General features: G+C 35.5%; 1 protein-coding gene across 5 annotated transcripts; it reads left to right on the forward strand.

The window, feature by feature from the left end:
- On the forward strand, nucleotides 1-22,858 carry LOC125668515 (phospholipid-transporting ATPase ABCA3-like). 5 transcript variants are annotated; one of them, XM_048902750.2, is made up of 20 exons: nucleotides 1-105; nucleotides 4,445-4,762; nucleotides 5,627-5,926; nucleotides 6,396-6,667; nucleotides 7,648-7,882; nucleotides 8,439-8,612; nucleotides 10,895-11,076; nucleotides 11,300-11,437; nucleotides 11,932-12,061; nucleotides 12,227-12,381; nucleotides 12,637-12,792; nucleotides 13,029-13,239; nucleotides 13,570-13,819; nucleotides 15,269-15,369; nucleotides 15,545-16,567; nucleotides 18,334-18,546; nucleotides 18,841-19,409; nucleotides 19,652-19,839; nucleotides 20,327-20,497; nucleotides 21,146-22,858. In XM_048902750.2, the coding sequence occupies exons 2-20, from the start codon at nucleotides 4,465-4,467 to the stop codon at nucleotides 21,606-21,608; spliced, it is 5,229 nt and encodes a 1,742-aa protein (XP_048758707.2). In that variant the 5' UTR covers nucleotides 1-105; nucleotides 4,445-4,464; the 3' UTR covers nucleotides 21,609-22,858. The 5 variants fall into 5 exon arrangements, with proteins under 5 accessions (XP_048758707.2, XP_048758710.2, XP_048758708.2 ...); XM_048902753.2 differs by having other exon boundaries at nucleotides 7-105; nucleotides 15,551-16,567; XM_048902751.2 differs by lacking the exon at nucleotides 1-105 and adding an exon at nucleotides 893-979.
- Nucleotides 22,859-24,128: the final 1,270 nt, after the last annotated feature.

Below are 24,128 nucleotides of genomic sequence, written 5' to 3' on the forward strand. Positions count from 1 at the left end.
GCAGCGTAATACGCCCTCTGGTGAGAGATTGGAAAACATTATGAAACTTCACGTGATGGATGTTGACTTGAGATAGCAGAATATTGCTGTTGAAGAGCCCTATAGGTACGTGCATTTTAAACTTACAAATTAATCTGTATCAGTAATATTTAAGAAATTGTAATGGGATAGCGCTAAGATTATCCCACTTCTGACACCAAAAATTGTAATGGGATAGCGCTAAGACTATCCCACTTCTGACACCAAAAATTGTAATGATAAAATAGATAAAGATGTAGACTTGACAAATGAGACACAAAGATTAAAATAACTTGAGATGATGGTTTATTCAGAGTATTGATAATTTAATACCATTATTTACAATAAGAGAAAAATTTCACAATCTTATAAATATTATCTTAGATGAAAAACACCAAAAGTATATAATAGCTTAGAAAAATGCTGCAGATATCCCCTAAGATTATACTAGAAATAAATAAGTTAAAGAAATAGATTCTTGAAGAAGGGAAATTCAAAAATAAGATCGATTAATTAATAAATGAATCAGAGACAAAACCTACGTCTAATCAAAAATCTGAAAAATGTCCAAGTCCCCGTCAACCGACGCTGACGAGCTTATATAGTCCCGTTTAGGCCGTTACTAAACGGTCCGTTACAATACAACGGAATCCGTTCTAAATCAACGGATAAACGGACCGTTGAAAATCAACGGAAAATAGTTCTGATAACTATTAACAAGAAAACATTACGTTATTTTCATAAAACATATAAAAATAATACAAGTTTAATTCATTTGTAACTGTAAAATAAATTAATTACCTTAAAACTCATTATTCTTTCTATCCGTGAATGCAAGAATATCTCTTGGCGGATCAAAGAAGTAAAGCGGAAATAGACCATAATGCAATGCGCCGACATTAAAAATAGAACGAAACCTGTCTGCAGCCTGCGCCTAACAACATGTGTTTACAAGAAACAGGTAAAATAACAATGAATACGTAACAATTTATTAAATCCCTGAATAGATTAAGCATACATTATAATATCTGTGCAAGTATTCCAATAAAAGACATCGTAAATATTTGAGACATTCAATGTATTTTTCACACGTTTGGGTCTACTTTCACTTTGTCTACGATCGTATGTTCCAAAACAATACAAAACAGTAGCACACTGCCGCTAAATATTAACATGCTCAAAAATATTCATCTTTAGCAAAGATAAATTACTCGTAAGGGCTACACTAGTAAATACAATATTCATTAAAATTGTAACAGACAAAACTTTACAATATGTTGCCTAACTAATTATGTTTCAGTCAGCTGATGTTATGTTGTCCAAAACCCCATCACGCGAACGCCGCACTACTGATAGATGGAATAGAATAGTTTATCTAACGAAGTGATGAACTCAAAATCTACGAAACACTTTGAAATTGCTCTGGACCAGGATGCGAATTTTGAATATAATTCCCATCAGCTCTATTTGTTTTTATGGTGAATTAATGGCGGTGGCTGACAATAAAACAGAATTTTAGAGCTAGGCCAATTTTGATTTTCATTCCTTGAGTTTTTATTAGGGGTGGTATTGTAGAGACCTCTACTATTATCAGTTCCTATGGTTAACTTTCAATGTCTGTTTCATTATAGTGTATGGTATTAATTGTTAAATGTTAATGAATGTTATCACAAATACCATTACCAGTTTATGTATTAGTCTCCTACTGGTAATTGTATCTATTATTTTCAGTGAGAACAAAGTAATAGCCTGAAAAATTCCCTTTCCTTTCAAAGTGAGGGGAACGAAGTAAAATCCCAAGCATGTTTGACACTGTCAGACAAATTATCATGAAAACAGATAGTCATGCTAAAATCATGATTTATATACCCCGTTATCAGAGATTTCGGGGGCATATGGATTTTGGTTTGTCTGTTTGTAACTTTAACCATAACCATAACTTTTGAATAGATGGTGATAGGGATTCATCTTTCACATATGCATTTCCTGTGACAAGACCTTTCTTTTGGTACCAAAATGTTTGACATTGTTACCTTCACCTTGGAGTTTGACCTACTTTTGAAATGCTTTAACCTTGACCATAACTTTTTAATGTTTTGTGATAGAGATTTCATATTTCACATGTGTATTTGGACTATTCCTTTTAACATGACCTTTCATTTGGTACCATCTTAAATGTGTTACTTTCACATTAGAGTTTCACTTACTTTTGAAAAACTTACTTTTATTGGTGTTCCAATCATCGAAAATCAGTCGATTGTTGGCGTATTCTAAGCGCTTGATTATGAAAATTTTATTCCAATTAATCGGTTTTTAAGCTAACCTGAGCCGAAGGCTCAAGTGAGCTTTTCTGATCAAAATTTGTCATTGTTTTTGTAAACTTTTCACATTTTCATCTTCTTCTCCAGTACCACTGGGTCAATTTCAACCAAACTTGGCCAAAAGCATCCTTGGGTGACGGTCTTTCAAGTTTGTTCAAATGAGGGGCCATGTCCTCTTCAAAGGGGAGATAATCACTAAATGCAACATTAGGGTAGGGTCAATTAAAAATCTTCTCAAGAACCACCGGGCCAGAGGAGCTGAAATTTACATGAAAGCTTCCTGACATAGTGCAGATTCAAGTTTGTTCAAATCATGGCCCCCAGAAGTAGGTTGGGGCCACAACAGGGGATCAAAGTTTTACATAGAATTATATAGGGAAAATCTTTTGAAATATTCTTCTCAAGAATCAATGAGCCAGAAGAGCTGAGATGTACATTCAAATATATATGGAAAGTCTTCAGATATGGGCCAAGGTGACACAGGTGAGTGATGTGGCCCATGGGCCTCTTGTTTAGATTCCATTTTCTTGACGACTATAGTTTTTGAAGAATATTGCTGATGTGACCTATCTATTAACCTGTAAGTTTTGTTTATTGTAATGGAGGTGCACATGGAAGCGAAAGGCATTGATCTATATCCATATCCAGATAATAAAACATGTTCACACGGTCGGATAGCCATACTTTTGATTCAGACATATAAACGAAGGAATATCCATTAAACAGAATCTTGATACAAGCAAAGCCATGTGTGAATTATGTAAAGAATACCCACTTTCAAAGGTCACTGTTACTCTGCATGTGCGTATTGTGTTTTCAATTAGTGACAATAGATTTGTTTTTCTTTTCTTTTTTAATTAAATGAATTTCTTTCCTTATTTTTCTTTGCTGAATTTTAATTATATTTTAATTATACAGGATCATCGTCAGTTAATGACATGCAACTTTGATATATAGGGATGTAACTGAAGCAAACGATATCCATTTTTTGGCATGTAAACTCTTCCAAAAGTTGTATTGGCTTTTATGTATATGTGTGTAATTAAAGGATAGTAAGATAGTAAAAGAATAGCAAATACACACAGAAAATATTCATTTACACTTTTTCGGGAATAGCAAATGTATACTTTTACAGTAGTTAAATGACTATATTATAGAATGTTTAGTTGTCCAATATTATAATCAATAATTAGTTAGTTACAGTAAACCAATTATCGATTATGAAATTCTCACCGGTTCCCATCACTACTTACATTGGCCGCTAACTTTTGAATGGTTAGTGATAGGACTTTCATATTTCACATGTGTACTTGTAACAAGCTCTTTCTTTGGGTATCATAATTACTTTGCTGCCATACATGGGCATCAGTGTTTCACAAGCAAAATTATACTTTCACAATTGTAGATATGTAACGTTTTTCTTTTTTAATTAAAGTGGGAAATTTCGGTGATCATATTACCTTGACTTGCTTACCAAAAGATCCACTTTGTTTGTAAAATCTGGAGTTAATAACTTTATTGTATAGAAAGCTTGGTTCCTTTATGTCTTCATTAAAGATGGAGATAACTAAGAGGCAACTGACAACATTTTTAAAACTGATTCTTCGTCTTGAAATAGATATTGGATAACAACAATGTGAGAAAATAAGATCTTCCCGCACATGTTGATTCATGTAGTACTAGTATGTTCATTGTTATGTTATAATACACACAGTTTAACATTGGAACTTGAGTATGTCTTGAAAATCAAACCTATAGATCTATCTGTTTTGTCACACACACAGAGAGAGAGAGAGAGGGAGAGAGAGAGAGAGAGATCACATCGGTTATCATTGAATATTTTAAAGAGAGATTATTCCAGGAAGTTATCCAGGGACATTGATCATCTGATGGTGAACATAAGAGCAAGAAGGAAATAAATGTTGCTGTTTATCATATATATATATATATATATATATATATATATATGATTACTAAACAGAGAGAAAATAATTTGTTGATCAAACCAGACAATAAAATACTTGTCATAGATTCAATTGGTGAGTGTGAAAACATCATTAAAGGTAGACATCCTTAACTAATAATGATTGTGACATCTGTTTCAGGGCACATAAATGTGTAAAAAATGGGAAATGGAAACAAATTTCTACTCCTGTTATGGAAGAATTATCTTATTCAAAAGAGGAAAATCTTCACCACCATCTTGGAGATTGCCTTTCCCACGTTTTTTGGATTGATCCTGGTTCTAATTCGACTAAGGGTTACCGGACAGCAGATTCCTGATGGGATGAACTGGACAGCTTGTTCAAATTTGTTTGTTATGCCTGGATTATCCTACCCCAACAAAGTGGCATTCACCCCCGACACCCCCCTCACTCAATCAGTGATGAAGAAAGTTAATGACTCCATGGGATTTTTTAAGGGTAATGAAATATTTATCATGTAATTACTAAGTGGTATCATTTTTTAATGAACCGAAGAAAAGAAAAAAGATAACTCAATGTTTGCATGTTAATCAAACCATAAAATACAGTGCTTATCCAGTTACATGCTCAGCCAACTTTTTATGCTCCCCGAAAAATTTCTGGGGAGCATATAGTAGCCATCATGTCTGTCCATTTGAGCATATATCTCCCAAACCTTACATCTGAAATTGATCACAAATGTTTTATGAGACACAGGCTTTTAGAACAAGGTCTTTCAAGATCATTTTGGAAAGGTCAAGGTCACTCAGGACATATGAGTTAATAATGATTGTGACATCTGTGAGTTCATTATTTCAACTGTTTTTATATAAAAGTTCCCATCTCTGAAACCTTTCATCAGAAATTGATCATAATTGATCACAAATATTTCTTGAGAAAGGGACTTTGGACCAAGTCATTTAGGAAAGGTCAAGGTCACTCAGAACGTATACCTTCTATATGAAAAAAAAATCATTTCAACAGAGTTATCTATCTTTTAGACCTAGGTCTCTCAAGGTCATTTTGGAAAAGGAAAGGTCACTCAGTACACCTCATATAAAGAAAAAGTGTCTTAGTCAACAGTTTTTGAAAAGGCATTGGTTATATATCACACAAATAAGTAATAGGAAAATGGCTTTCAGACAAATGTCTCTCAGGGTGGTTTTGTAAAGGTCAACGTCACTCAACATACCTCATATATGAACTTTTGAAAAAGAAACCTTCATTTCAACAACATTTCAACAGTTATTGTTAGAGTCATTCGTCATATGAAGTATTGGTTAGATGCATTTTTGGGAGCATATATTTGTTTTCATTTCCCAGATATCCAAGGATTCAAAACTGAAGATGAAATGGTCGATTTCCTGATTTTTGCCAACAAAACAGTGAACAACACTGCTCACTATTTGGGAGGAATTGTCTTTAACAGTAAAACCAAAGGGAACCAGTTTGTAGAGCAAATCTCCTACAAAATTCGTCTTAGCTCTTTTCCCAGACATGGAAGCGGAACCAACAAACTGAATCCAGCCAAGCAAGATAAGGAATGGTTTACGGAGTTTATGTTCCCTCTCTATCAGGTCATAGGCCCTAGAGACAAGGCGTCCAGATGTGGGTCAGTTCCAGGTAAATTTTTACTTTTTCTTGACCCTCAGGCCTGCAGTGTCTTGATGCAAAGATATCTCACACTTGTCCTATCAGACTTGTTTTAAGTAACTTAATGAGAGAAAAATTATAAAAGGTTTAATGGGAGGTTTCTTAAAACAGGTTTGCCTGCATGTGACAAATCCAGACAATTTTAGGGACTCTAGAGAATGTCATCTGGACAATCTGTATATTCCAGATAAAAATTATATCCGATCATCAACATTTTATTTTGTTGAATGTTTTGATAGGTATAAACATGTCATCATATGAAGAGAATTCTCACAGTAGGGTGCTTATGACAATTCCCACAGAACAGAAATAATGTCTTAAAGTTGTGACGTTCACATCGATGTGAATAAGTTTAAAACTTTAACTTCAAAAAGTGAATTTCATCTTACACTAAACAATATGTATATGCACACATTCTAATTTATTGAAATAAAAATAGGTTACTATAAGGAGGGATTTCTAGCCCTGCAAACCAACATAAACAAAGCAATATATGAGACAGTAATTGGAAATGATACGGCTGGTCTACAAAGGCTGATGGAACTAGACGACAACATACAGCTCCGGCGACACCCATATCCTCCGTACAATGATGACAAATTTGTACTGGTTATTCAGCAGCAATTTCCATTGATTCTTATTCTCAGCTTTGTACTTGTGGCTTTGAATGTTGTCAAAGATGTGGTTCACGAAAAAGAAAGAAAACTGAAGGTGATGTAGCTTCTGTTCTCTGTGTGACACAAGTTATTCATGTTATTTGTCCCCAGATTTATATTGTGCAGATGGAAATGTCGATGTGGGTGCATTCTTTGTGAACAAGAGAACATGCTAAATAGACTCCATCTTCACAAGTCAAGGGTTATTGATTCATTACCTTGCACTAACCCTTGACATCAGTAGCTATATAAAAGTTGGGCTCATTAGACCATTACGCAATCCACTATAAATAAAACATCCAATGAAATCACTGCATCTTGTCATGGTATACATGGCTACAAATGACGCGATCTCATACTGCTGTATTGATAAACACGCGCAATTGTGATATTTACACCACTAATTATGTTTATTGATAGTAGATCAAGTTTGTAAACCTTTTTGCTGAAGACAATATTGCTTAAACGATTGAAATAGCCATAAATGTAGGTATCAATACACATGTTTTTATTTTGTTTTTATTTGAATCACTCCCTTCGCATTGTTATAGATAGAACCGCATTCTCATTGGTTCCCACTCTTTTGTGGAAACAATCAGAACTAGCCCAACTTTTTGATAGTCACTGATGTCAAGGGTTAGAGCGAGGTAACGAATCAATAAGCCTTGACTTGTGAATATGCATAGACCCGTACATAGTCTGTATATTAATGGATGATTACTATCAGTAGCCTCTTCATTTCCACAAAATAGCTCCTATGAACGGGTTTGGTATGAATAAATCACAAAAATTTTACCCCTGAAGAACATTCAGTTGTGTAAGTACCTGGAACAGTTAAATCCTCTTCCTGTTGATGTAATCGGCTGTAACAGTTAAATCCTGTTCCTATTGATGTAATCGGCTGTAACAGTTAAATCCTGTTCCTATTGATGTTATCAGCTGTAGTTCTTTCTTTGTTGTTGGTTTTTTTTTCAGAGTCTATATGATGAACATGTACAATTTGTATTAAATATAAAACTTGTTTTCTTTTTTCAGGAGTCTATGAAAATGATGGGCCTGAACAGCTGGCTTCACTGGGTGGCTTGGTTTACCAAGTATTTCATTTTCTTGTTAATTACATCGGCTGTCATGACGATATTCCTGACTATGAACACGGCAGAGGGGCGTGTGATAGGGAAAACCAACCCACTCATTATATTCTTGTTTCTGTTGTGTTTCTCCATGGCAACCATTGCCTTCTGTTTCCTTGTCAGTTCCTTCTTTTCCAAAGGTGTGTATTAAAGGGCGGGGAAAGTTGTACGGTATTACACGAAAGTGTGTACAAAAGGGTGGGAAAAGTTGTTCTATAGTGACACCAAAGGTGTACAAAAGGGTGGGAAAAGTTGTTCTATAGTGACACCAAAGGTGTACAAAAGGGTGGGAAAAGTTGTTCTATAGTGACACCAAACGTGTACAAAAGGGTGGGAAAAGTTGTTTTATAGTGACACCAAAGGTGTACAAAAGGGTGGGAAAAGTTGTTCTGTAGTGACACCAAAGGTGTGTACAAAAGGGTGGGAAAAGTTGTTCTGTATTGACACCAAGGAGAAAATGAAGACAATGAAAATACTTTTAAAATTTTCTGTTTTTGCAACTTTTATCATTTTTTATCTTACTTTGTGTAGTGATAAATGCTGTACAATTCTCAATGTTTTATTTAAGGATGGAATTCTTTCATATAGAATATGATTTGTTTGGTCCTTTTTCGATATCTTTCTGCTAAAACAACATTTCTAAGTTTTTGACGTACAATTGCATGGATGTAAGAAGAGAATGTTATGTCTTTACAGCTAACTCTGGGGCCGCAGCTGGTGGGATAATTTTTTTCCTGAGTTATATCCCCTACTTATTCATACAACAGAGGTATGCTACCCTGTCTTGGGGGGCCAAGATTGCCTCCTCTCTAGTTTCCAACATAGCCATGTCATATGGAGGCCAGGTCATCGGAATGTTTGAAGGCACAGGTATCAGCTCACATATTTTCAGTACTTTTCAGTTGCCACACTTAATTATCAAATATTTCACATATACCAATAGATGCCCTAAAAGTTTGAAAATTAGCCAAATTTGATAATAAGCAGATTTTGAAAATAAACCACCAATTTCTTGCACTGAAAAATGTTTGAAAGTAAGCCTGATTTGAAAATAAGTCAGACTGAAGAACAAAATGAATTAAACATGCAATTTCCACATCCTGCCATACTGTAAGCAAATGAAGGCTCATGTTCTTATCACCAATGCAAGAGAGTGTTGCAAAGAGCAATAACTCTTTATAGGGTATTTTGGCTTGTGCACCAGAGAAATGTAATAGTTTATGTGTTTACAGGGTTTGACACTATTGCTAGTCTGGTAAATTTTGCCCTGTACTGTCAGAATATCAGTTACAAGTAGGTTGGTGGACTACGGAAAAATTAAAAACCTAATGGAATGTTCTAATGTCTAATCTTGAACACAATCGCGTCAATTCTGCCCTTAGAAAAATGTAGCACATTGCAATTCAAGCATACAATCTACACCCAAAACGTCATGGTAAAATCAGAGGCTAAAATCAGTTTACTAGAAGGTCATTTTACTACAGAAAAGCAGGATTTTGCTTTGAGATTTTGAAAATATTCCACGGTACGCCCCTTTCCCCTATCTCGCACTGCCCCCACCCCCTGTCACTTTGCGACTTAGCCTCTGGCAGCCGGACTAGCTACTCACCTAGCAGGACTAGTTAATTACAGAATCTACTGGTCCTTTATACTACTATGATCAAAAAGTTAGTGTCAAACACTGGTTTATCTTTAATTTCTCCACAAATGTATTTATGTTCTATTTTAAAGTCAGATTGAATATTTAAAGTTTTTCTAGCTTGTAAGTTTACACCAAATGATTGGGCAAATTTATTTTATTCCTCTCTAAAAATACATACATCAAACCCATGAAAATATTTAATTCCATTGTTGTCAAGGATTAAATAAATATAAACAAATCTCAAAAAGCAAAAACTAGCACGGCAAAAATTTCCCCATTGTTGTTTTCATAAACAATAGCAGGTTTTTTAAAATTATTTGAAATATATCAAACATGTACATATCTTGCCCAGCTGTTGTTAGCAGGTAGGTCTCCATAGCAACTGTTGCTAAATCAAATCTTTGCATGCCCTTTTTGTTTTATACCTATCATAATATTTTTATATACAGAGTTTCATCAAATGTTGATTGTTACTTAGAAGCAATCTTAAGGTATATGTAAATGTTGAATAAACTAATCAAGTACATAAAAGCCTTCATGTATTATCAACTAACTGTAACAGGTTATTTTCTTTGCTAACTAGAGCTTGGGTAGTATGGTATTTGTTAAGGTGAAATAAAACAACAAATCATACCCAGCTAATCGCTCAGGTTAAAAATTGTGATCTTAAGCTTTCTACTTGGGAGTGAATTTTTTTTCTCTTTTTATCCATTACATCAGTAAAAGACTCTTTATTTTGTCATGCAAAGGTTTTCTGAGGTGACTTAGACTCTCGTCATAGTGGTATATCCTTGTTTATTCTCCTCAGTAGCTTCAAATATATCATTATCTTTATGCATTGTTTACTGTTTATGTCGAAATGCATTCTATGCAATTTTCTTTTTGCCGGGGTATGCTTAAAGTCCTTAAAAACAAAGGACTTTCAAATTGTTTCTCCTGTCTACATTTCTGCTGTTCTGAATGAAAGCTAACACATTTACAAACTTATCTTCTTTATGTCCCTGTAACTAACTGTGTTGTATTGCATTAGTCTTGGCTGAGATTCGGCTCGCCTGAATCTCAGCCGAGATTAGTACTGCATTAGTGTTATTGATGACATTCAGTTATCTACACATGACTTCCAGTGTCATTTCTGATTGTAACATTCTTGTGACTAATATGTATCTGTAAGGAGAATTTTTGTTGTGTCTGAATTGTTGGAAAACAAATCGAAATGGTCAGTGCATAGTGGTTTTTTTTATTCTTGCCTCATGATGGGTTAGTTTTATGTTTGTATTATGATTGAACAACAGCTTTGCTTGCAGCTTCCCTCTTGACACTTCACAAATGTCTTCTAACTAAAACCTTAATCAACACTTTCTTACAAGTTTTTATTGAGAATGCTATAAACAGTATCGTTTATGATGTACAGTGTTAACTGGGAATTAATCTCCCGCTACTTTCAGTTGTGTTCACAATGAAAGAATTCGGATTTAGTGTTGAATTAATGATTTCCATTCCTCTTCTGAAGGAGCTGGTGTGCAGTGGTCCACTATAGACCAGGGAGCCTCAGTAGATGATAACTTTGCCATGCTCCACATTATTGTCATGCTGTTGGTGGACACAGTGTTGTACATGATGATCACTGTCTATATAGAGGGTGTGTTTCCCGGAGAGTATGGCACACCACTCAAATGGTACTTCCCATTCACAGTGAGTTGGTGTTCAAATTCATCTTTTGATTCTTTTGTTGGAAAATACATGTAGGTATGCACAATGAGAAAATGTTCAGCCCAGAGTTGAATGTTATAAGCATCCAGATCTTACTTATATATTGAAGATCTACATCATATAAGGAGCTCTATATTGTATAACTCTCTTCTGTCTAAAACCTCTATCACATTAGTTTAGTGTGTCCATTCCCTCTGTTTGACAGAAATCCTACTGGTGTGGAACTGCAGCTACTGATGATGTTCCAGATGACAAGAGAATCAGCATTGGACAAAATCCAGATTTCTTTGAAACTGATCCTGTGGGAATTCGACCTGGGGTCCAGATCCGTAACCTCAAGAAGGTAAAATCTTGTAAAATCAGAGGAAGATATTGTCAGTTTACTCGTTATGTTTTGCAATCATCAGTCGATGAACATTCTGGACACTGAAGCCGACATCTTGCTTCTTTTGTTTAATAATTTATACTACATCAAAATCGAAGATTTGGATTTTATTTTAAGGGTAAATGACAGGTGCTCTCTTATTCTTTAACTATGCCATTCTCTTTGTAGGCAGTGCTGCTAGAGTACTGTCAATTGTGAGAACTAAATATTCTCATAATTTTGCTGGTTAACTTGATATGAAAATAACGTTCACGTGAATAATTTCAAATGTGTATGTAGTGTTAAACAAATCAAATGTTTGTTAAATTTATCTGTTGCTGCTGAATCGGACAAGGCAAGATCATGGAAATATTCTCACAATATATAAGTGAATTGCAGTATACATATTGATCCACATGATTTGGATCTTTTTACTCCGTGTTTTTGAAACAAGTCTTTGTTTGCATTTTCAGGTCTTTGGCAGAAAAGAAAAGTGTAAGGTGGCTGTTGCAGGAATGTCATTAGACTTATATGAAGGGCAGATAACTGCACTTCTAGGTCACAATGGAGCAGGGAAAACCACCACCATGTCAATGCTCACTGGTATTTAGACGCTTTCAGTTGTCTAACTCTATATATATAGAAAATGTGTGAACAAATTATGTTTTCCTTCAAAAACATTTTTTTTCTCTCAGATTCTTTCACACCAATGAAACAATTTCCACTGTCATAATGGAATAAATTTTATGTATGTGATTGAAATTTTAGGATTTTTGCCACCTACGAGTGGTACGGCCTTGGTGAACGGCTTTGACATCAGAGAGGACATAACCAGTGTGAGGAGCAGTCTAGGACTCTGTCCTCAACATGATGTACTGTTTGACACAATGACAGTGGAAGAACATCTCATCTTCTTTGCAAAGGTTTGAGGATAGTTTTGCTTATTTTCAAAACTTAAAATATTAAAACAAGATCACCAACACATCATGAGAATGCAAGATAAATTAATTGAATACCACGTGGTATCCACTCGTGAGAATCTGCCACAATTTAAATCTCAAGGTGGTGGTCTCCAGTTTTGTCTTTGTATTTTGAAAATTGGCAATTTGTTTTTGTAAGTCACCAGTCCTTGAATAATTCTGGAGGTGAAAAGTATAAGCTTAAATTTTATTGTGTAGTTAAAGGGCTGTCCATCCAACAAGGTTAGCCAAGAGGTAGAGGACATGTTGTCAGCCATTAATCTGACAAACAAGAGGAATGCGCAGAGTAAAACCCTGTCTGGTGGGATGAAACGTAAGCTGTCTGTAGGAATAGCTCTGATAGCTGGATCCAAGGTGTGTTCTGTGTTTGGGGGAAATAGTCGTATTGATTCTACGTACATGTATGTTAATTTGATCCTTGTCTTTAAAATAATGATACTCACCTGTATCGGATACAAACTGCTCCAGCAGCATTTTTTCGTATAAAGGAAAAAGGTAGAAACTTTTTAAAAACGATTATCAAGCAATTTCAAAAGAAAGTTTTCATGAGTCATAATCCAAAATTGATTAAGGATACAAACTCTTCATAGATTGTAATTCTGGATGAACCGTCGTCTGGACTGGATCCAGATGCTAGAAGGCAGATCTGGACTGTTCTCCAGAAGAATCGGGCAGGTCGCACAATGCTCCTGACAACACACTTCATGGACGAGGCTGATCTCCTTGGAGACAGAATAGCTATCATGGCAGATGGAATTTTGAAATGTTGTGGAAGTTCCCTGTTTCTTAAGAATAAGTATGGTAGGTGTTATAAAATGCTAAGCGACTATCACGCTATAAAAGACAGAATTTTTTTTTTAACATCATATACAAGTCGGTTATGGAGAAATTCTAAAGACAACAGAAAGTTGTTTTGACGTAAATGTACATATCATATTTTGTATGCAATTAAATTTTTATTATCAGTGCATATATTCCTTACTACAGTGAACATGCATATCACTTTACAATAAGATGTTCACTATTACTCACTATCTCTAAGGTTAATCAATACTTATCTATGATAAAATAGTACCTTTTATTGATTAGTGATTCTTCCTTGTTGAAATGAACTCTACTCGATATCTACAGGAGCCGGTTATCATATGGTCATTGTTAAAGAGCCTCACTGTGATGTGGATCAGGTGACAACCACCGTCAAGAAGTATGTTCGTAACGCAGAGGAAGAGAGCAACATTGGGGCGGAGCTCTCCTTCCGTCTGCCATACGAGAGTACCGGAAACTTTCAGGACTTGTTTGAAGATTTGGAGCACAATAAACAAAAATATGGTATATCCAGTTATGGGGCCTCAGTTACTACAATGGAGGAAGTTTTTATCAGGTGAAGATCGATTTAAATTGTAGGTGGAAGCAGAAATTGTAGGTGGAAGAATAAATTGTATGTAAGTGGAAGAATAAATTGTATGTAGGTGGAAGCATAAATTGTAGGTGGATGCAGAGGTATGCAGCTCATGTTTCAAACGCCAGAATTGCATCTGAAATACAAATCATTTATGAAGCTACATCAGTCTTATTTCAGGAAGAAATCAAATTCATACAAATTATTGTGTATCTGTCATTCTCATAATTAGCTCAATGATCGTGAACTTCTGATCAAGCTTTGTGTGGTATTTGTCCACGTGTCTGGTGGGAAGTTTTCATTTTTTATCTTCTTCTCAAGAAGTCGTTATCAACCAAACTTGCCGCAAAGCATTCCTTAGTATTGTAGCAGGTCTGGCATTCTTATAGTCTGTACTTCGCATTGTGTGTGTTTTATTTTATTTATTAGTGGCGACTTCGAAACGACCCAACTACACTATGATTAGAAACATTGAAAATAAATTCAATAGAAATGAAAATAAGATAAATAACACTTTACGAATTTATTACTCAGTATGAATATGACAAATACACAGTTCTAAAGCTTAGAACTTAGCCTATTAGCTATCAAGAAATTCTCCCAACCCAAAGGTAATAATAATTTAGTAAGTAGAAATGAGCAAAATAGACGAACAAGATGTAATTCTAAAATAGGAAGAATGGAAGGAAAAGAGTAGCTAGCAAGGCCAGCTGTCTCGCTTCCACAAATTGTAAGATGCATGGCTTTATATAGTAAATTAAACAATAGAAACTGTCATTAAAGTTATTGGCTAAAAGATAATGTGGGCGTGGTCAAATACAACGGGTGAATAATTTGCATCGGGATCGAAATCCAGGAATAAAAGTAAAACCCAAACTACCACAGTATTAAAAGGGGTTCAAGTTTGTTCAAATCAAAGGTCATGATTTATTCCCAAAGGGAGATAATTTATATGGTAAAAATAGAGTGTGTTGTTTAAATTTTCTTCTTTTCAAGAATCACGAACCAGTAAAGCGAAAACTTTTATGAAGGCTTTCTTAGATAAAGAATTTTTTTTTTTTTAACTATGAGCCAAGTGCCAGGGTGGGGCCACAATAGGGGTTCAAAATTGTTTAGAACAATATTTTAAAATCATCTTGACAAGAACCAGAAGTATACTATTAGTCATATTGATGTGTAAACAGCCCCTCATAGTGTATATTCTTGTTTGTTTTCTTCACATACCTAGGGTCTGGACAGACCCACTAAAGTGGTTCAAAGTTTTACTTAGGAAATATATAGGAATTGTTTTTAAAATCTTGCCAAGAACTACGGGGTACAATCTGTCAAAATGGTATGCAAGCATCTTCATCTGATGTAAATTCTAGTTAGGAAATTAAATGCTCAGATGAATGTTTACCCCTGGGTTTCATGTATGTTTTTATGATATAGAGTTGGAGAAGGAACTGACAAGTCTCTAAATGGTATACCAGTTCACCATAAAGAAAATATCAGTCTGGATCTAACAGTCGATGGAAGTAGTACTGAATTAGGTATAACAATAAGAATTATGCATTGCTGATTAAGTACCAGATACGTTAAAAGATTTAAAACCATGTTTTTTGAAGTGTCATTTTACTGAAGTCAGACACAAACCTAAGGAGATGATTTTATCGTTGTGAAGAATGTGTATTTTATCACTTTGTATAAGGACTGTTTCTTGTAAAGTTACAGATATCTCTGCTGATTTTGAGCACAACAAGGATACCCGGCTACAAATCCAGCAGTTCTATGGAATGTTTGTCAAGAGGGCCCTGCACACACTAAGGAACAAGCTTGTGTCAGCCACCCAGATCCTCATCCCTCTCTTTTTCACCGTCATGGCTCTCATTGTTGTCAAGACTTTCCCAGGACCTCATGACTCTAAAGCTCTCACCCTGGATGTGGAGAAATATGGAGTAAATACAATTGTTTATAGTGACAATGGATTTGTAAACCAGTCTGTGATTGGCCAGTTCTATGCCAATCAGTTTCAAAGCAGTAAAGATCATGTCAATTATGTGAATAAGGAACAAGGATATACAAAAAACCCAGATATAAATGACTATTTGTTTCGGAAGGGTGAAGATAGTTTGGGGTTGTATAATTTGGAGTATGCTGTCGGGGCAGATTTTGCCAAACATCAAAATTCAGTTATTGCCACTGCCTACTTCAACAACCAGGGTTATCATGCTCCTGCTATATCCTTAGCAACCTTGGCAAATGCAGTTTTCCAGTACGTCACCAACAGCTCGCAGTTCACCCTTACAACCGTTAACCACCCATTACCTAGAACAAAAGAACAGAAAATTCGAGAGGAAACTCAAGGAAGCACTACAGGTTTCACCATTGCTTTTAATTTTGTGTTTGGGATGGCTTTCCTCTCCAGCAGCTTTGTCTTGTTCCTGATCAAAGAGAGGGCCACCAAGGCGAAGCACATTCAGTTCGTCAGCGGGGTTCAGCCTTTCACCTTCTGGGCTTCCACCTTCTGCTGGGATTTGATCAATTACATGATTCCATGCTGCATACTGTTGTTTGTACTTTGGGCTTTTGGGATAGAGGCCTACTATATTGATGCTCATGCTGTACACATACTGTTGCTGATGTTCCTACATGGCTGGGCCATGCTGCCATTTATGTATCTCCTGTCCTTCATTTTCACTGTGCCGTCCAGTGGTTTTGTGTGGCTGACCATGTTTAATATACTGGCGGGTAGGTTTACATGTGTAATATACCGGCTGGTAGGTTTACATGTTTAATATACTGGCTGGTAGGTTTAAATGTTTAATATACTGGTAGGTAGGTTTACATGTTTAATATACTGGTAGGTAGGTTTACATGTTTAATATACGTACTGGTAGGTAGGTTTATATGTTTAATATACTGGTAGGTAGGTTTACATGTTTAATATACGTACTGGTAGGTAGGTTTACATGTTTAATATACTGGCTGGTAGGTTTACATGTTTAATATACTGGTAGGTAGGTTTACATGTTTAATATACCGGCTGGTAGGTTTACATGTTTAATATACTGGCTGGTAGGTTTAAATGTTTGATACACTGGCTGGAAGGTTTACATGTTTAATATACTGGTAGGTAGGTTTACATGTTTAATATACGTACTGGTAGGTAGGTTTATATGTTTAATATACTGGCTGGTAGGTTTACATGTTTAATATACTGGTAGGTAGGTTTACATGTTTAATATACCGGCTGGTAGGTTTACATGTTTAATATACTGGCTGGTAGGTTTAAATGTTTAATATACTGGTAGGTTTACATGTTTAATATACTGGCTGGAAGGTTTACATGTTTAATATACTGGCTGGTAGGTTTATCTCTTGTGTAGAAAGTAAACAGGGTAAATAAGTGTTTTCTATCTTACTTTATTATTTATTATTATTACATACAGTGCTCCCTCGATATATTGCCAACTTTTGTTCAAAATGACTTTGAGAAATAAAACGGGGGTGGCAGTATAATGAATTCACCATTACTGCGAATTGTCCGTAATGGTGAATCCGTTGAGCAGTCAAAAGAAATTCAATACCATAAAGTTATTTGGACTCCATTCTGTATAAACATTTAGATTATTCTGAGTTTAATTCAGCAATCATTAGTAATTAACCTGACCACCTGTGTACCCAGTCCAGACTGTCGCACTTCACCAGAATCACCACACTGCAATACTGCAATTAAAGTACATGTGTGATTGGTGTTAGGTAATTGGCATTATTATCAAGGAGAAACCCTTTAAAATTTGACTATCTGTTTGTGAAAATCTGTGGCATGTTGCAATAGGTGAGGTTGGCATTATAACCTTGGGGGGGGGGGGGGGATGTTAACATGGGAGGTAATCTGTTCTTTAGGATTTTCAGGCAATAAGCAGGGGTGGCATTACAACGGGGGACAATATATTGAGGGAACACTGTATAGAGTTTTACAAGGTAGAACATAAATTTCCATGATCTTTATAAAAAAAAGATCAGCATCAGAATATCCAGTCTGATTTAAAAGGAGATGTTTTGGGTATGTTTTATGGGATTCTTTTCTGTGTAAGAATAATGCATTTTAGGTTACGTCATGTTCTATCCACAATTAATTTATTTGTGAATCATAGTGAAGAAATTATTCATTTAAACACTGTATTGTAGAGTTCATGTAATCTGGCATAATGGCCATACAAAGTCAATTGGTGAAAATATATAATAAGCACAAGTGCTATACTTTGAAGGACTTATAAAATTCTATAGAAATTGGTAATAAGTAAATAAAAGCAAGATTTTCATTTCGCAACAAAGGTTACTCAGGAAATGACAATAATATTTTCATTAAGAAATTAAATGGCTTTATTTCAGGAAAAGAAAACTCAGCCTATTTATTGATGTAGATATATACGAAAAAGTAGTTATGATGAATGATTTATGTCCTGACTGCAGTGATAACCACTACTGACTAGGTCATATCTATCCAACAGGTGATGCAACAGTGTTAGCTGTGGGAATTCTAGGAATTCCCCAACTTGGTCTGAAGGATTTATCCAATGTCTTAGAGTGGATATTTCTTGTTTTTCTTCCGAACTTCTGCCTCGGACAAGGGCTGATGGATTACTATTCCAATTGGGAGTTTCTGGATAGCTGCAAAGATTTCCAGCAGTTCTGTTCATCCATTCCAAATCCATGTTGTGGACGTAAGTTTTGAAAGAGACACCATTGCATTTCATTAAATGTATTTTGATATTTTTCTTCTACCCCATAGTCTTTGAACGAAATTATAGGTTTAACAATCATTGCGCCAGAAAATAATTTTCTTTTCGCTGGAAGAAAATTAACTTACTTTAAAATGAGTCTTTCTTTTATTGTAACATTGATACATGATGTTTCTGAGACTGCTGCCCATCCACCAAATGGTGTCTCATTCAACTATATCTATTATATTTTCATAAATGAATATTTTTACAAAGTGTTCCACTGTTTTTTTGCAGCAATAAATGGACAGTGTGGAGAACTAGGCTGTGTGTACTACAACAATAATTATATTGGATGGGAGAAGAACGGCATCGGAAGAATACTGATCTTCCTGACCCTGCAAGGAATCGTGTACTTCGCCATATTGCTCTTTGTGGAATCAAATCTGTTTAAGACAATCATTTATTTCTTCAAATCTGGCAAAACAGAAGACAATTCCGAGACATCAATTTCTGAGACGACCCCTCTGCTGCAAGGGGGGCGTGTATTTGTAGCTCACCAACCAAGACAGTATCAGAGTTCCCAAATTCAAGAAGATTCTGATGTGGCAGCTGAAAGAGGGAGGTTGCATATGTCTAAAGTGTTGACCGATTCCTTGATTTTGAAAGAAGTAACAAAGTATTATGGACAGCATTTGGCTGTTAATCACATTAGTGTAGGAATACCTCAGGGGGAGTGCTTCGGTTTGCTCGGAGTCAACGGAGCCGGGAAAACCACTACATTTAAGATGCTGACTGGAGATGAGATCATGACAACAGGAGAAGCCTACCTTAATGGTCAAAGTGTCAAGTCTGAGCTGGCAATGGTAAATATTTGATGCTTAATCAACGCTGATTAAGTCTTTACTTTCACATGCTACAGGTGGTAAAGTCACTTTTATGTAAATTATGCAATGTAAGTCAGAGATATTTAATTGTATTGGGTATTTTACAGAAATATTTTTAAAATGCTAGAAACACATGGATACGCTGTATCCACTTTAAAACATGTCTTTTCACAGAGTTTGTAGATTAAATTGCATATTCACACGTCGTTGTTTACCGACAGGTCCGCCAGAACTTGGGTTACTGCCCGCAGTATGATGCCCTGATTGACCAAATGACGGGCAGGGAGACTTTATGTATGTTTGCCAGACTGAGGGGCATCAAGGAGGAGAAGATACCGGGGATTGTAGAGGGACTAATGGCAGCTCTCTTGATGAAGGAACATGCAGATAAAATGGTCAAAGCTTACAGGTGTGTATCTGTTTCCCAGTGTTCAACAGGAAGTATGTTAATATGAATGGACTGGCACTGTAAAATTATTGTTTTCCACTTAACAGAGTGTAAAATTTCTTTGTATTTGTGGTATGAACAAAGCCACTAATCCATATTCACCATAAACAAGAAAAAGTAAGCTACCTTAAACTCTTCTGCCTTGAAGACCCGACAAATACGGCATTTTAAATTTTTTTTTGGTTTGTTTGTTAATTCACAAAAATCTGACATCATGAAAAGAAGTAATTTTATCGCAATATTTTAATGATTCTTGTAAGTTTGCTGGGCAGGTGTGTGTGTGTGTGTCTGTCTCTCAATATTTTTATAGACACTAAGTAAAACCAATGTTTTGATATTTCTGCACATCTAGATAGTCGTTGTTAAAGTGCAACAAATATAGCTGTTCTTCTGTCTGATATTGTTCACGGACCTAAAAGTATTTAGTGAATTATGTCTGTATTTCTAGTGGAGGCAACAAGAGAAAACTGAGTACAGCAGTAGCCCTGGTGGGGAATCCCCAGGTGATATTTTTAGATGAGCCAACCACCGGCATGGATCCTGTTGCAAGGCGATACCTGTGGAATGCCTTGATAAATGTCAGAGATGCTGGTCGCACATTAATTCTGACGTCTCACAGGTAAAGATAAAATTATGTGACAGTCTTTATAGGAGGTGTAGGATTTTGTTAGAGGAATGAATTTGATAGACTAAAGAAATGTATGGTAGAAGATTTTGAAATTGAAACTAAAGTGATGGGCTGTTAACTCTGTGTGATCTGTCGTATCCTGCGTAAGTTCATATTTTATTATACCCCCCGCAACAAGTTGTGGGGGGGTATACTGGAATCGGGTTGTCCGTCCGTCCGTCTGTCTGTCTGTCTTACTGTCCGTCCATCTGTCTGTAGACGCAATGGTTTCCGGGCTCTAAAGCATTATCCTTTCCACCTACCGTCACCATATCATACATATGGACTACCCATTGGATGAAGATGTTCCCTATCAATTTTGGGGTCAAAAGGTCAAAGGTCACGCACACTGAACATCGAAGTAGCAATATGGTTTCCATTTAAATTCTTTAACGGCTTTTTTCATCGCATGGAGATGCTGTGTTCCTAGATAATCCATTTCTCCCTACAAATGAGAATACCCAAGGTTTGTCATGCCATTTGTTTTTTACACTCAGAAAAGAGGTAGTTTATACCTATTACCAACACCCTTTGGAGATTGGCGTAAGCGGGGGGTATTCTTAGTGAGCATTGCTCACAGTTCCTCTTGTTTTATTTCAGTATGGAAGAATGCGAGGCTCTTTGTACCAGGCTCGCCATCATGGTCAATGGAGAGTTCCGATGTCTCGGGGGCACACAACATCTAAAGAACAAATTTGGCCAGGGCTACACCTTACTGGCTCGCATAGCCTTCACAGAATCTGGAGAGGCTCCAGATCTACGGCCATTCATCAACTTCGTAGAGAGTAAATTTCCAGGAAGTGAACTGAAAGACATGCACCAAGGCATGGTAACGTACCACATAGCAAGGAATTCGAACCTGACTCTCGGAACAATTTTTGGAATTTTAGAAAGTGCCAAATCTGAATTCCATATAGAAGATTACTCGGTTAGTCAGACCACACTAGAACAAGTTTTTATCAACTTTGCTCGCTCCCAGATTCCGTCAAGGGAGGTCACTTCTGGCTGTTGTAGTGGGTTTTGTTCTTGTTTATGCTGCAATACTCACACAGATGATGAATGAAGCAGAGGATTGTTTGGATTCGTGTATTATATCAAAACAAATTTTTTTATATACATTCCTCAGATAACTGTTTTGTTCAGAGATATTTTTAATGTGCAATATTTTCTTATGAAAATATTTTGTGTTCGTGATACGACGTACAGTCTCTGCACAAAATCAGGTTAGAATTTTTACATTGTATTTTACTTGTATACAGTGCTTGTGAGGTAAATGTACTAGTAATAGTGTGTATTCCATCTTATTTTTTCTGAAATAAACAATAACAATGAATGATAATGCATTATTAGCCTGGTTTGAAAGTCACAGGGTCTTTTTTTTTATTGTCACACTCACAATATACAGTTCATATATAATTGGGTTTTGTTCTTGTTTATGCTGCAATACTCACACAGATGATGAATGAAGCAGAGGATTGTTTGGATTCGTGTATTATATCAAAACAAAATTTTTTATATACATTCCTCAGATAACTGTTTTGTTCAGAGATATTTTTAATGTGCAATATTTTCTTATGAAAATATTTTGTGTTCGTGATACGACGTACAGTCTCTGCACAAAATCAGGTTAGAATTTTTACATTGTATTTTACTTGTATACAGTGCTTGTGAGGTAAATGTACTAGTAATAGTGTGTATTCCATCTTATTTTTTCTGAAATAAACAATAACAATGAATGATAATGGATTATTAGCCTGGTTTGAAAGTCACAGGGTCTTTTTTTTTTGTCACACTCACAATATACAGTTCATATATAATTAAGACATTCAAAACATTTCTTTAAACACAGAGATGCCTAATACATTCGGTGACATTTGATTTGCATTCAACATTGATTTAAAGCTTGAAATCTGCTACAGCATATTATAGAATTAAGATATTGAAAGCATTTCTTTAAACACAGAGATACTAATTAGTCAAGTTAAGTTATTTATCAATTTAATACATTAAATTCAGTTTACAGTGTACCTTTGATTTGCATTCAACATTAACTTGAAATCTGCTATAGCAGTACGGTGTATTTTGTATTGCATCGGTGTTGTGCTGTTGTTTACATTGTTATAAATTTATTTTTAAAAATAGCAATTTACTGATTTGTTGAATCCTGTGTTTTCACAATAACCTGATATTAATGTTTAATTTCATTAGATTTATGATAATCTATTCTGCTAGAATTGTGTTTTATTGAATTGAAGATGGACTTTGTGTGATACTATCACTGTGATATGATTAATAATTAAAGGGATGAAACCTGTATGCTTCCTCAAATCTTGTCCATACTTTTATATATATATATATATATATATATATATATATATATATAAAGCACAAACAAACAATTATAACACCCAACCTTACGTTTACCCCTAGGATCTAAACGATACATGTGAAAATCAATTAATTAATATATAAAGCACTAAATAATCACAACTAGGTACTGAAAATTTTCGCCCCAGCCCGGGGTCGAACCAGCGACGTACGGCACCCACTGCCTAGCAAGATTGTCAAACCAGTGCGTATAAGTAGCGCTTTAGGAGCATAACAAAGCTTCCTTTTTAGGGAAGTCGTTGTGGCCGAGTGGACTTACGCACTGGTTTGACAATCTTGCTAGGCGGTGGGTGCTGTACGTCGCTGGTTCGACCCCGGGCTGGGGCGAAAATTTTTAGTACCTAGTTGTGATTATTTAGTGCTTTATATATATATATATATATACACCCAAATTGCTGTGAAGCATCATGGAGGATAGTAGAGCAAAAAATATGATTTCTTAGTCTATGCTCTTTCGGGGCCAAAGGGGTGGGTCTTGAACCTGTGAAAATTTGTAATCTTTACCCCCAGGGAATTAAGCATAAAAACTTGGTGCATTAAATGAACATGAAATCCCCTTTCTCCGCAGCATCTTGGATGCCTTTATCAGACTGTTTTGTATATAGAACTATCATTCTTGTCTTCAAAGTTTTACATGGTCTAACCCCCCCCCCCCCACCCCCCCCCCCCCCCACCCCCCCCAGATTATTTAGATGTTTTTCAGTTTGTTCATGAAATTAGTAGTAGATCTATCAGATTAATTCATTATATATCCAGAGGGCAAAGACAATATTTTAGAAGATCTTTTACAATTTACAGTTCACAGTTATGGAATAATATGCCAGAATTTTTAAAATATTACCCAACATTGGAAACTTTTAAATCCACTAATCTTAGAAATTTTTTCATCCTGGGAATTAAAAACATATAGATGTTTTTGTCTACATTGGTTAAATTTACTAATAATTTAGTTTCGATTAAAGCAGATTTTTTCAATTACATATTAATTTTGAACACAAATACACTGTAGTTTCTAGTGTTTGGCACATCTCATTTTGTTTTAAACATCCTATTTCTATTAAGAAATCTATATGTAAACAAACGAACTTTGTTTACATAACAGAATTGTGAGTGCTGTATCTCCATGCCCCTTTAAGAACCACAGGCACCTGAAGTGTGGATAGCCTGTACAGATCTTGTGTACATACCCCACCCC

This window comes from Ostrea edulis, chromosome 4, assembly GCF_947568905.1.
Source record: "Ostrea edulis chromosome 4, xbOstEdul1.1, whole genome shotgun sequence".
Classification (NCBI taxonomy): domain Eukaryota; kingdom Metazoa; phylum Mollusca; class Bivalvia; order Ostreida; family Ostreidae; genus Ostrea; species Ostrea edulis.

Bases quoted from the DNA above. Each gene is read 5' to 3' on its own strand.
- LOC125668515 (XM_048902750.2), top strand. From the start codon at position 4,465: ATGGGAAATGGAAACAAATTTCTACTCCTGTTATGGAAGAATTATCTT. The intron at 7,883-8,438 runs GTGTGTATTAAA...ATGTCTTTACAG, and splicing joins CAGTTCCTTCTTTTCCAAAG to CTAACTCTGGGGCCGCAGCT. The intron at 8,613-10,894 runs GTATCAGCTCAC...CCTCTTCTGAAG, and splicing joins CGGAATGTTTGAAGGCACAG to GAGCTGGTGTGCAGTGGTCC.